Here is a 12,540-nt window from a genome sequence, read left to right as displayed (position 1 = left end):
TGACCCTCTACAGCAAGGGCTTCAGGTCCTCAGTTTCAGCAAGCAGGGTTGTGTCATCTGCATAACGCAGATTGTTGATGAATCTTCCACCAATCCTGACACCACACTTCTCCTCATAGAGCCCAGCCTCCCGGATAATCTGTTCTGCATACAAGTTGAAAAGGTATGGAGACAGGACACATCCCTGGCATATGCCCTTCCGAGTTTTGAACCATGCAGTGTTTCCTTGCTCTGTTCTGACAACTGCCTCTTGGTCCAAGTATAGATTTCTCATTAGCACAATCAAGTGTTATGGGATTCCCATTCTTCTCAGAGTCAGCCACAGTTTGTTATGACCCACACAGTCAAACGCCTTTAATTTGGCATTTAGGCTCTTAAATTTTGTCTCTAAATATAGGATTAGTGCCAATGCTATGGTGATTTTTTTCTCCCTGTTTTGAGCTTCTAATGTACATATTAGTATAGCTTTATCTGGTCTTATAATTAATTACACTATAATTTTGTTTCCACATATTGTTTACAGGAAAGAGATTTACAGAAGAGTGGCATAGTGGATAACATGTTGGGCTGATAAGCAGAAGATTGTTGGTTCAAATCTAACAGTTACTCTTAGGGAGAAAGATGAGGAAGTCTCTTCCTTGAAATATTCACAACTGTGGAAACCTAATGAAGGGTCACTGTGAGTTGGAAATGCCTCTATGGAAGTGGATTTTGTTATAGAAATTAGTCACTTTTTCACATAATATTTATAAAAGAGACAAGACAATTCCTTTTCCTGTAAACACTATGTGAAAACAGAGCTCTAGTGTAACAGGTTCTAAGACCAGACAAAGATGTACTGATGCACATTTCTTCCCACTTAACTATCTCTATCTGGCATTTAAAGTTTACAGTAGTAAATAACTATTCATTCACTCACTGTTTGACTGTTTTTCTAATTCAGTCATTAACTTATAAGTCATATAATGTTTATAAATCACATAAACACCAAGGTTCAGGAAAGTGTAACACTGGCTGTGATGACTAAGGTTATGTGTCACTGTGAATGGGCCAGAGTTCTCAGTGGTTTGGCAGTAAAGTAGTACTATAATCATTCTTCATTTTGTGATCTGATATAGTCATCTTCCATTTTCAGGTAATGCCAATTTTTGCAATGAAATCTAGTCTTTGGAACCTAACCAGGTTGATAAATAAGGAGTGGGCATATTAATAATAGTTGTCTCATCAATTATTAATGAGTGATACACAACCTAAGAATTCTCTATCAAGAAGAAATCTCTCTTAGTACTCTAGAATGGATTGCAAAATTATGGTACATTCACACAGTGGATTACTATGCAGCACACAGGAGCAATGGTTTTGTAAATTATTACCTAAGTTGGAAGGGACTGTAGAGCTTTATGCTGAGTGAAATAACTCAGTCCCACAAGGATAAATATTGTATGAAACCATTATTGTAAAATGAGTGTAAGGGTCCAAGAGCGGTGGGAGAGGCTGGAAGCAGAGGGATGTGGATGTGCAGGTGTGGGGGGAGGATTAATCATTGGATTGTACAATTTGATGGGTGAAGGGGTAGGATTGTACAATTTGATGGGTGAAGGGGTAGGGGAAATTGAAAGAATTTGTTCAAATTTGTATTCAGATTTTTAAAATTAACTAGTAGAAAATGTAAAAACTAAAAAGAATCCATTAATTCTACACTCAAAGACACAGCTAAAAAAATTTCTCATCTTACTTTATAATATTTACATTGCAAGGAATGTTGTTCTCAGCTGGCATCCACTCAGACCCTCAACTCATGGAGACCCTTGTGTTACACAATAGAATTACTCCATAGGATTCTCTTGGATGTCATGTGTAGGGAATCTAATCATGAGGCCTTTCTTCTGGGAGGAACTTATGTTGTTGTTTTTATGTGCTATTGAGTCTACTACCTCTCATAGCTACCCTATGAACAATAAGGTAGGAACTTTGCCTATCCTGTACCATCCTATTTCTACTATATTCATGCCCATTGTTAATATCACTGTGTCAGTCTATCTCCTTGAGGGTCTTCCTCTCTTTCACTGACCTTATACCTTTCTTTGCATTATGTTTCCCTCCAAACACTGGACCTTCCTAACAACCTGCCCAAAGTGAGACCACGTTTCACCATCCTTACCTCTAAGGAACTTCCTTGTTACATTTGCTCCAAAACAGACTTGTTCTTTTGCAAGGCCATGAAATATTCAGTTCAAAGGCGTTAAGTCTTCTTCTGTCATCCTTACTCATTGCCTTAGCTTTCAGATGCATAGAAAATAATTGAAAAGACTATGAGTTGGATCAAGTTCACCTTGGTTTTTAAATTAATATCCTTGCTCTTTAACACTTTGGTGAGTTCAAACCACCAACCTTTAAGTTAGAAACCTATGAAACTGCTGGAACTATCCAGGTTCCTAAATAAGAAAATAGGCTTTTGTCATCTCTTCAGTTTTCCCCTAGAACTGCCTATGTAAAAGGGCAATGTAATCAAGTCATCAGGTTTTCTGTTCTTTTATTATGGCATTGATCTAAAAGCCCAGGCCTCATTATGTCCTTATATTAGTATGAAATGTGTTACAATCTGTTTGCTGACAACCTACAGCAACACCCTGATGGGAGTAAGCACCACAGAGATATACCACTCCGGGAGAGGATCAGAGAGTCAATTCAGCTCAATTTTATTGGGACTGCACTGCACTTATATACACAAGAAGGCAGGTTAGGGTGGGCTTACAGATATGGGACATGTGGATTGGTTAGGAGAACCTCAGCCTTGTGTGTACCACTCCCAGCTCAACAGACACGGCAGTCGTCTTCCCAGGTGTCCAGCTTTCTCAAGCCAGTACAGCCAAACACAGGAGAGCTTTCTCTACCCTGCATTAAAGGCCGTTGGGAGGCTTGCGCTTATCTGGAACTTAGGCCATCTTCCCTTCCTCTCCAACATTTCACAACAGAAATGGATTAACTATTTTTCATCCTCTCTTGAGAATGGCCTTTAGGAATAAAAGAACAGTCTAATGTTGAATGTTGTTGTGTGCCTTTGAGTCAGAAACAACCCACAGCTGACTCTGGTGAGTTTTCAGAGGCAGTTAATTGTATAGAAGGAAATTGCAGATGGAAGATTCAAACTACATTCCTTTGGAATTGCAGTGCAGCTTTTTACCACTTGGTCACCAGAGCCTTCTAGAGGTATGGTAATTTATCAAGCAGTGCAGACATACAAACCCCTGTCTTAGTCTGTCACTGTTGCTATAACAGAAATACCACAAGTGAGTGTAGTAATAAACATGTTCATTTTCTTATATTTTAGAAGGTGAAGCATTCTCTGTTTGCGCTGGTGTAAAATTCTTCTCTCCTGTTTTTATTCCTAAGTTCCTTGCTGATTTTCGTATGGTGTGTATTATCCCTTCCTTCATGCATTCTTCTCTGTCATCCTAATTTGCTCATTCTGTATCTCCATTAACCTGAAACAGAAGGATGGGAAAATATGCTGTCAAGAATTTCCCTGAAGTGCTAAAGAGCAAGGATAACAGCTTTAAGACTAAGGTGCACCTAATCTAAGCCATGGTCTTTTCAATTGCTTTTCCTATGCATCTGAAAGTTGGAAAATGAATAAGGATAACAAATAAGAATCAATACTTTGAGTTATGGTGTTGGAGAGGAGAACTGAATATCCCAGCAACAAATGTGTGTTGAAAGAAGTGCAACAAGAGTGATCCTTAGAGGCAAGGATAGTGAAACATACTTGGGTTGTGTTGTCAGGAGGGGCTAGTCTTTGGAAAAAGACTTCATACTGGGAAGATGGAGGTTCAGAGAGAGACAGGAAAACCCTCAACAAGTCAAGGGGTGCCCAGGTTGGGGCAAGGTTCAGATATCTTGTTTGTCAGGTTGCTGATGATTACTGACTATCCCATGAATACTCCAAAGAACAAATATATGTATCTGGGGTTGAAGTGCAGCCAGAGTAGTCCTTAGAGGCAAGAATGGTACTTTGGGCATGTTGTTAGGGGGCTGTTCCTTGGAAAGGGACATCATGCTTGTAAAGGTAAAGAGTAAAAGAGAAGAAAGCCTTCAATGAGATGGATTGACTTAGTGCCTGCAACATTGGGCTCAAGTATGTCAGAGATTCAGAGATAATAAGGATGACACAAGCTAGGACAGGGTTCAGATCTGTTGTTCAAGGGTCACTATGAGTAGTACTCTACTCAGTAGCGCCTAACAACAATGAGTTGTAGTTGACTAGATAGCACATAACATGAGCTCTGGTGGCCTAGTGCTAAGAATTTGTGCTGCCAACACTAAAGCACATGGTTTGAAACCACCAGCTGTTCTGTATGAAAAAGATGGGCAGTCTCCTCTGTCATGATTTGATATAAAGTCCCTGAAAACCCACTTGAGGACACGCTATGAGTTGGTCCTGCTTAGATTAGGGCGCTCTTTTAGCCTAGTAGTAAGAAGCTGCGCTGCAGTCCTGAAAGCACACAGTTCCTATCCACCAGCAGCTCTGCGGCACAAAGATGGGCAGTCTCCTTCCCCTGCAAATATACCCACTGAGGGGTCAGCTATGGGCTGGGTCCAGCTCCTTGGTACTCCACAACAACAGGTGATGCAAAACAATAACAAAAGCATATAGTCTCATTTAACTAAACAAAAGCCTTTCTCCAAAATGGGATTACATTTACAAGTATAGTGTTTAGGATTTATAGTACATATTTTGAGGAGATCGAATTTAACCCCTAACATTCGCCAGGTGCATGGACCCACTTGAGAAAGATTGTCTCAGTGTGTTAAGAAAAGAGAAAGCATGCAAAGTTCGGCAGCATAATAAGGTGCAGCCCATCATTTACGGTGCAGCTTTTTGGAGTACACTTAGAGCAGAGGCCTCCCACTGAGGGGCAAACGCCTGCACGTGGTCATCCAGAGAAACACATGCTTGTCTGGAAGATGTAGATGAGGCCAGAATGTGGGAGCAGGAGGGCACTACTCCAAAGCCTATCCTATTGTCCTGCCAATGGTTGAGCTTCCAGGAGACAGAGTCTCTAGTTACTCAGGTGTTGCCATGGTAACGAATGCTGAGTTCTCTCCTCCTGCTATTCCCAGACTGCCTCTAGCTTCCAGAGAGGCTCAAGGCCCTAATGGATAGCTGTGAGAAGCTGATAGACAGTTCGGTGGAGGACAGGCTGGGTGCAGATGAGTGCTGGGAGATCATCAAGAATCTTGACTCCACTCTTGAACGATTTCATTTGAGGCCCAGGTGACCAGCCAGTGAGCTCCCCCAAGAAGGTGGCCCCTGGGCTCAGGGTCTCCACTTTTCCCACCCTAGGGTGACCCCAATCCTCCCTTATTCCTTTCCTGGAGTCTAGCCTCACCCTCCCTAACTTGCCTTCAAGGCTTCCAAGGACACAGAATTACTATTCTGATTTGATTCTATTACCTTAGACAATGAAGCAGAAGCTGTGAAGCCAGATTGCTTGAGTTCTCAGCCCTCTGATAATGATGAGGATGGTGCCTACAAAGGGCTGTTAACCTTAAGTAACCCTTGTAACATTTCAGAAGAGTGCTGGTTTAGTCACCTCACTCAGCAGTAGTGAGTGAGCAAGCTCTGACTCACAGAAACCCTCCTTCCACATCCAATTGTACAATTTAATGGTAAAAGACTGCATCCTTCTCCATGTTTGCCATTAGTGGATTCCAATCACTTGAAAGCACGAAATACTGCCACCAGAGCTCTTTTTAGTTATCTAGTTGTGCTATAAGAGAAATACCTTAGATGGAATTTAGAGCCAGGTTGGTTCTAAGGGAAGACTTTCTTCTCCTTAGGCTCTGGAGCAAGGTAATTGATTCTTTAGCTTCTAGTTCCATGGAAATCTGGACATATTTTGGCATGTCTTTGGAGAGGTGTCTGTCTGTCTGTCTCTCTCTCCTACCTCTTTAATCTCTATATCTCAAAAGAGATTAACTCATGATACACATTGCTCTAATCTTGTCTCATTAACAGAAAAGACAACCTTGTTTTTAATTTAAATGAAATATTTCTTTTTATACTGATTTACTTACAAAGTTCTTATACATTGTTTATCACACTGGATCTTTCGCATTTCCTTTACCCACCCATCAAATTGTGATACTGTGATTAACCACCCGCCATCCCCCACCCTCCACCAATCCTCACTCCTCTGCTCCTGCCCTCTGTCCCTTAGATCCTCATACACCTGTTACAATACTGGTTTTATACAGTGTTTGTCCTTATGGGACTGAAATAGTTCACTAAGCATAATGATCTCCAGTCTCTTCAAAGTTAGGCAGTGATTTAAAACATCATTGCTTCTGCATGCTGCATTGTGTTCCATTGTGTGAATGTGCCATAATTTTTCAATCCATTTGATTGTGGTTGTACATTTGGGCTGTTTCTCATATTGTCACGATGGTGAATAATGCTGCTATGAACCTTGATGTACAAGTCTCCATTTGTGCCTCAGTTCTCATTCTCTCTGGATATATCACAAGCAGTGGAATAGGTGGGCCAAATGGAATTTCTATGTTCAGCTTTCAGAGGAAGTACAAAACTGCCTTCCATAGTGGTTGCATTCTTTTACAATCCCAGCAACAAGTATAAGAATTTCTATCTAGCTACATCCTCTCCAACACTTATTACTTGCTGTCCTGTTGAACTTTGCCACTGCTACTAAAGTGAGATGGTATCTCATTTTGATTTTTATTTGCATCTATTCTTGCTAGTGATTTTGAGCATTTCTTCATGTGTCTGTTGGCCATCTGAGTATCTTCCTCTGTGAAAAGTCTTTCCATGTCTTCTGCCCATTTTTAGTTGTGTTATTAGTCTTTTTCATGTGGAAGTCCTGAAGTATTGTATAAACTTTTGATATGAGACTTTTGTCTGAAATGGTAATATGCCATTTGTTGGCAATCACCAAATGTTTGTTCCCAGTCAGTAGGTTTTCTTTTCATTCTGTTGGGAAAAGTTTTTGATATGCACAGGGATTTAATCTGTAGAAGATCCCATTAATCGATTTTATCCTCTTCATATTGTACATTTTTGGCTGTATTTGGCTGTCTCTTTATTCATTGATGAGTACCATGCTATTTTGGTTACTGCCACTGTGTAGTAGGTTTTGATGTCAGGTAGTGTTAAACCTCCCACTTATTTTTATTTTTCAAAAGTGCTTTGCTTAGTTGGAGTCTCTTTCCTCTTCCAATAAATTTGACAATTTCCCTTTCAAACTCCTTGAAAGATGAATTTGGTATCAGTATTGGGATTGCTAAAAGTCAACCTATTCTTAAATGAAATTGCATATAATTAAGTTGGAATTTACAACACATATTTTTGGGAAGATGTAATTCAGTCTATAAAATTCCATGTTTTCCCCCACTCTGAAATACACGTTCTTGTCATATACTTTTAAAATACATTCACCTCCTTACCTCATCTAAAAAGTCTTTTAAATAAACTCCAAGCCCCCGATTTAATTTCCTGACCCATCAAATATAGTTGACATTTTTATGTATTTGCAATCCTGGGGCAAAATTCCTCTTCACTTTGTGAACCTGTGAACCTGTGAAGCCTAAAATACAAGATATGGAACAGGCATAAAGAAGGACTTCCATTATAAGTGGAAGAAATTGGAGTGGGGGTGGGGGGAAGGCATAACAGGCACCAAGCAAGCGCAAAATTCAGTAGAACAGTTGCTTTAGTTGTCAAGGCTGAAAAGCAATTATCTTTTTTTCTAAGATCATATGGGAAGTGGCCCTGCCCTTCAGATTCTGGATGTGGGTCATACTTTTGGGATTTTAGGTGGGGAATTTTTCCTCCTGCCTGCGCTTCAGCTACACCTCCGAGGCCAATTTGAATGGCAACTCTGCTCCTCTGGCTTTGGATGGTCCCTTTCTCCTAATCCATCTATTTGACCACACCACCTCCTCAGACTTAGTAAGCCCTGGTCTTCTCCCCCTTGGCTTTGGCAGCTCTGCCCCTAAGTTTTGAATGGTAGCCCCAGCCCCTAGGACAACTTAATGGCAGCCCCACACTCTGAAACTGAGTTGGCAAGCATTCTATTCTTTCAAGCCTAAGGCCTTACCCTTTGAGATCCAAGAAACTGTGGACCTACACTTTGAAATGGAGAAGGCCCTGCTTCCCATGCTACTTCCATGAGTCTACTTAACTTTGAATTGCTCTAAGAATATTCCTTTTCTTATCTTGGATGACAACAGATGTAGTTTCTTTGACCTGATTCCTGTCCGTAGACTTTTAAGAGGCAGACAATAGTCATTCTTTTATTCTTTCTCTGTCCTCTGCAGTCTAAGTTGGTCAGTTTTCAGTTGTAGGAGTTGTTTAAATCCATCTGTTAGAGGCTTAACATAAGTCTTTGGGGCTGTGTGATTGATAAAAATTCAGATGTGAGTCCTTCCTTTGTATAGAAGGATTTTCCAATATTTTTAGTTCTGTTTTCATTTTGCATAGTTCATTTTTAAGTCTGTATCTTTCCCCTTGAATTTTACTATATGTAGCAAGAATAACTTTGCAAACTCCTTTATAATCTTGCTTAGAAATCTCCTGAGCCAGATATCCCGATTCATTATTTACAGGTTCTATCTTCCACCAACATTTGAATGTAATTCGGGCAATTTCTTTTCCACTCCATAAAAAGTGTTATCCTTCCTCATTGTCTAATAATATATTCATAATTTTATTTTGAGACATAAACAGAAACACATTTAAAGTCCACTTCTCTGGCAGCATTCTCTTGCTGGCAGAGTACATGTTCTTCAAGAAGATAGAGACTTTGTCCATGGCTCTCCTCACTCCCCTCTGAGCCCTTACAGAATTACCTGTGATATCTATAATTCTATCAATAATTTCTTCAAAACAATCTCTTTTCTCTGTGTGTGTGTATGTCTGTGTTTATCTTATTGCCACGGAGTTGAAAACAGCTCATAACTGACCCTCTGTTGGGTTTCTGAGGCTGTGAATTGCTTGGGAGAAGATTGCCTATCTTTGTCCTGAAAAACATCTCCCTGTGGGCTGTTGTTGTTGTTAGGTGCCATCTAGATGAGTACATCTCATAGTGACCCTATGAACAACAGATCTGAATCCTGTTCTATCCTTACAATCTCTAACCCATTAAAAAGCCCATTGCTGTGGTCATTGTATCAATACTTTGAGTGTTTTCCTCTCTTTCACTGTCCCTACACCTTTTCAAGTATGATGTCCCTCTCCAAGGAATAGCTTTTCTTAGCAATATGTCCAAAGTATCTGAGACTGTGAGATGAAGCTTCATAATCTTTGCCTCTGAGGAGTACTCTGGGTGCACCTTCTCCAAGACATATCTCATTGTTCTTTTGACAGTTCATGGGATAGTCCATATTCTTCCCAATACCACAGTTCAAAGACATCAGTTATTATTATTTCATCTTTATTCATTGTCCCAAGTGACTTCCCATTGTCCCAAGATGTATCCCAAGTGACTAAAAAGACCATAACGTGAATTAGACATGCCTTAATCCTGAAATTGACATCATTGCTCTTCAGTCATTTAGAGAGATGGCTGACTGCAGATTTTCCCAGTACAATATGGTCTCCTGTCTGCTAGTATCCAGTGTATGGATTATGGATCTAATTAAGATGAAGTCATTGACAGTTTCAGTCTTTTTTTCTAATATATCATGATGTTGTCTATAGGTCCAGTGGCAAGGATATTTACTTGCTTGACATTGAGATGAAATGCATATTGAAGTCTGCAGGGTTTAACCTTCTGCAGCAAGTGTTTGAAGTCTGCCTCATTTTCAGCCAGCAAGGTTGTATCATCAGCATAACATAGGTTATTCAGGCATCTTCCTCCTGATATTGATATTGATACTGATACTGATACTGATGCTACATTCTTCTTCATGGAGAAGAATTAGCTTCTCGCATCATTAGCTCAGTGTACTATTGTTGTACTTCTCTGATCAATAGGAACGTAGCGGGCAATGGAATGAAATACTCAAAACTTTGATTAACAGGTAAAAGGAGAGGAACTCATAGTTGAGTGTCGCCCAATGTGTACATAAATGTTTATTGAGAAATTTCTTATTACACAAGGAGTAAAATGTGTTAACTGTATTCCAAGGAGTTTTTTTACTATTTTTTATGTTATTCTCTGACCTTTGCTGTTTCCATCTTTATCTTAAGGCAATGCCAGTCCAAGAGAATAAAAATTTTGCACTTCCTATGGCAGAGTGATTTTTTTCTTTTGTTTTTCCCCTGATTACATTCTGTAGATTACATTGGTCCTGTCTTGATCAGCTTAATCCCTACAATACCTAACTTTTGTTTTACAGATTTTTTTTTCTAGTGTAAAATGTATTATTTGCTTTATGCAATACATTTCAGTACAGGTACTATATATATTTGATAAAGCAATTTAAGGGGCAGAAAGTAGGCAAAGCAGATACCTTATAAATAACATGTTATTACTTGCTAGTAGTCTCTGAGCATTTAATTTCACCTGATGGTGTGTATAAGAATCAAATTGATTGCATCTGTGGAAAGAACCGCTGGAGAAACTCAATGTTAGCTGTGAAAACTAGGCCAGGTGTTGATGGTGGAACAGACCACCAACTACTCATAAGCAAGTTCAAGCTGAGGCTAAGGAAAATTAAATCAAAACCACGGGAACCAAAATATGACCTTGAGTCTATCCCATATGAATTTAAAAGCCATCTCAGAAATAGGTTTGAGGCCTTGAACACCAATGAACAAAGACAGACAAGTTGTGGGAGGATATCAGGAGTATCATTCAGGAAGAGTGCAAAAGGTCATTACAAAGACAGAGGAGGAAGAAAAGACCAAAATGGATGCACTAGAGCACCACAAAGCAAAAGTAGAAGTAAGAATTCAAGATAATAAAGAGCTAAACATCAGATTTCAAAAGGCAGCGTGGGAAGACAAAGTAAAATATTACAATGAAATATGCAAGGAGCTGGAGTCAGAAAGTCAAAAGTGCCGAACTTGCTCTGCATTTCTTAAGCTCAAGGAACTGAATGAAGAACAAATTAAAACCTTGAGTTGCTATACTTAAAGATGCTTTGGGCAGAATATTAAATGATCCAGCAAGTATTAAAAGAAGATAGAAAGAGTATACAGGGTCACTGTACCGAAAGAAATTGGCAGACACAGATGAATTTAATGAAACAGCATATAAGCAAAAGCCTATGGTGATGAAGGAAGAAGTTCAGGCTGCTTTGAAGAAATTGGCAAAAAATAAGGCCCCAGTTATTGACTTTATACCAATTGACATATTTCTACTAATAGATGCTGCCTTGGATGTGGTCACCAAGTTGTCAAGAAATCTGAAGGACAACCACGTGGACAACTGACTGGAAGAGATCTATATTTGTCCCCATTCCAAAGAAAGGCGTACCAACAAAATGTGGAAATTATCAAACAGTATCATTGATATCACATGCAAGCAAGATTCTGCTGAAGGTTATCCAAAAACGACTGGAACAGCGCATCACCAGAGAACTGTCAGCTGGGTTTAGAAGGGGTTGTGATTGTTGTTGTTGTTGTTGTTAAGTGCCGTCGAGTCGCAGGCAACTCATAGCGGCCCTATGAAGGAGAGTCCTCAACGTTTGTGTGTCTTTCATCCTCTCTCCAGGTTCATAGGGTTTCCCGAGGCAAGCTATTATGGAAGTGGATGGCACTCCGGCTTCCAAGCATGTTTAACTGGGGAGCTCCACCCCACACTGTCTTCATTGGGTAACCAACCATTAACACATTTGACACAACAGTGTCACAGTGTTCAGCCTCACAGCAAGCACAAGTTACTGCTGTATGGCAAGTGGACACACTAGGGGTTGTGGTACTTGAGGTATTGTAGCTAATGTTAGATGGAGCTTGGCTGAAAGCAGGAAGTACCAGAGGAATGTCTATCTGTGTTTCATTGTTTATGCAAAGGCGTTTGACTCTGTGGATTATAACAAACAGTGGCTGACTCTGAGAAGAATGGGAATCCTAGAACATTTGATCGTGCTAATGCGAAACCTATACTTGGGCCAAGAGGCAGTCATCATAACAGAGCAAGGAAGCTGCATAGTTCAAAATTGGGAAGGGTGTACACCCAGGATGTGTCCTATCTACATACTTTGTCACCCTATATGCAGAACAGATTATCCAGGAGGCTGGGCTCTCTGAAGAGAAGTGTGGCATCAGAATTGGTGGAAGATCCATCAACAATCTGTGCTATGCAGATGATACAACCCTACTTGCTGAAACTGAGGAGGACCTGAAGCGCTTGATGAAGAAGGTCAAGGACTTCTTAGCGATAGCAATAAGACAAGAAAAGAAAATAATAGGTATCCAAATTGGCAAAGAGGAAGTAAAACTATCTCTCTATGCAGATGATATGATAGTATACTTAGAAAACCCTAAAGACTCAGCAAGAAAACTATTGGACATAGCTGACCAATTCAGCAAAGTAGCAGGATACAAGATCAACATACAAAAATCAGTTGGATTTCTCT

General features: G+C 39.9%; 1 protein-coding gene across 1 annotated transcript in view; it reads left to right on the top strand.

Annotated features, from left to right (window-relative positions):
• The first annotated feature begins 5,156 nt into the window (after positions 1–5,156).
• LOC102861313 (CDK5 regulatory subunit-associated protein 2-like) overlaps positions 5,157–12,540 on the top strand; it is a 138,201-nt gene continuing 130,817 nt past the window's right edge. Inside the window, exon 1 of the mRNA XM_006887102.1 lies at positions 5,157–5,275. Coding sequence (XP_006887164.1) covers positions 5,157–5,275 — 119 coding nt within the window. The remainder of the gene's footprint in view (positions 5,276–12,540) is intronic.

Source organism: Elephantulus edwardii, unplaced genomic scaffold (genome assembly GCF_000299155.1).
Source record: "Elephantulus edwardii isolate Elephantulus edwardi_28Jun2011 unplaced genomic scaffold, EleEdw1.0 scaffold00054, whole genome shotgun sequence".
NCBI classification, from domain to species: domain Eukaryota; kingdom Metazoa; phylum Chordata; class Mammalia; order Macroscelidea; family Macroscelididae; genus Elephantulus; species Elephantulus edwardii.
Note: the sequence above shows the minus strand (reverse complement) of the source record. Positions and strands in the feature narration are given on the sequence as shown.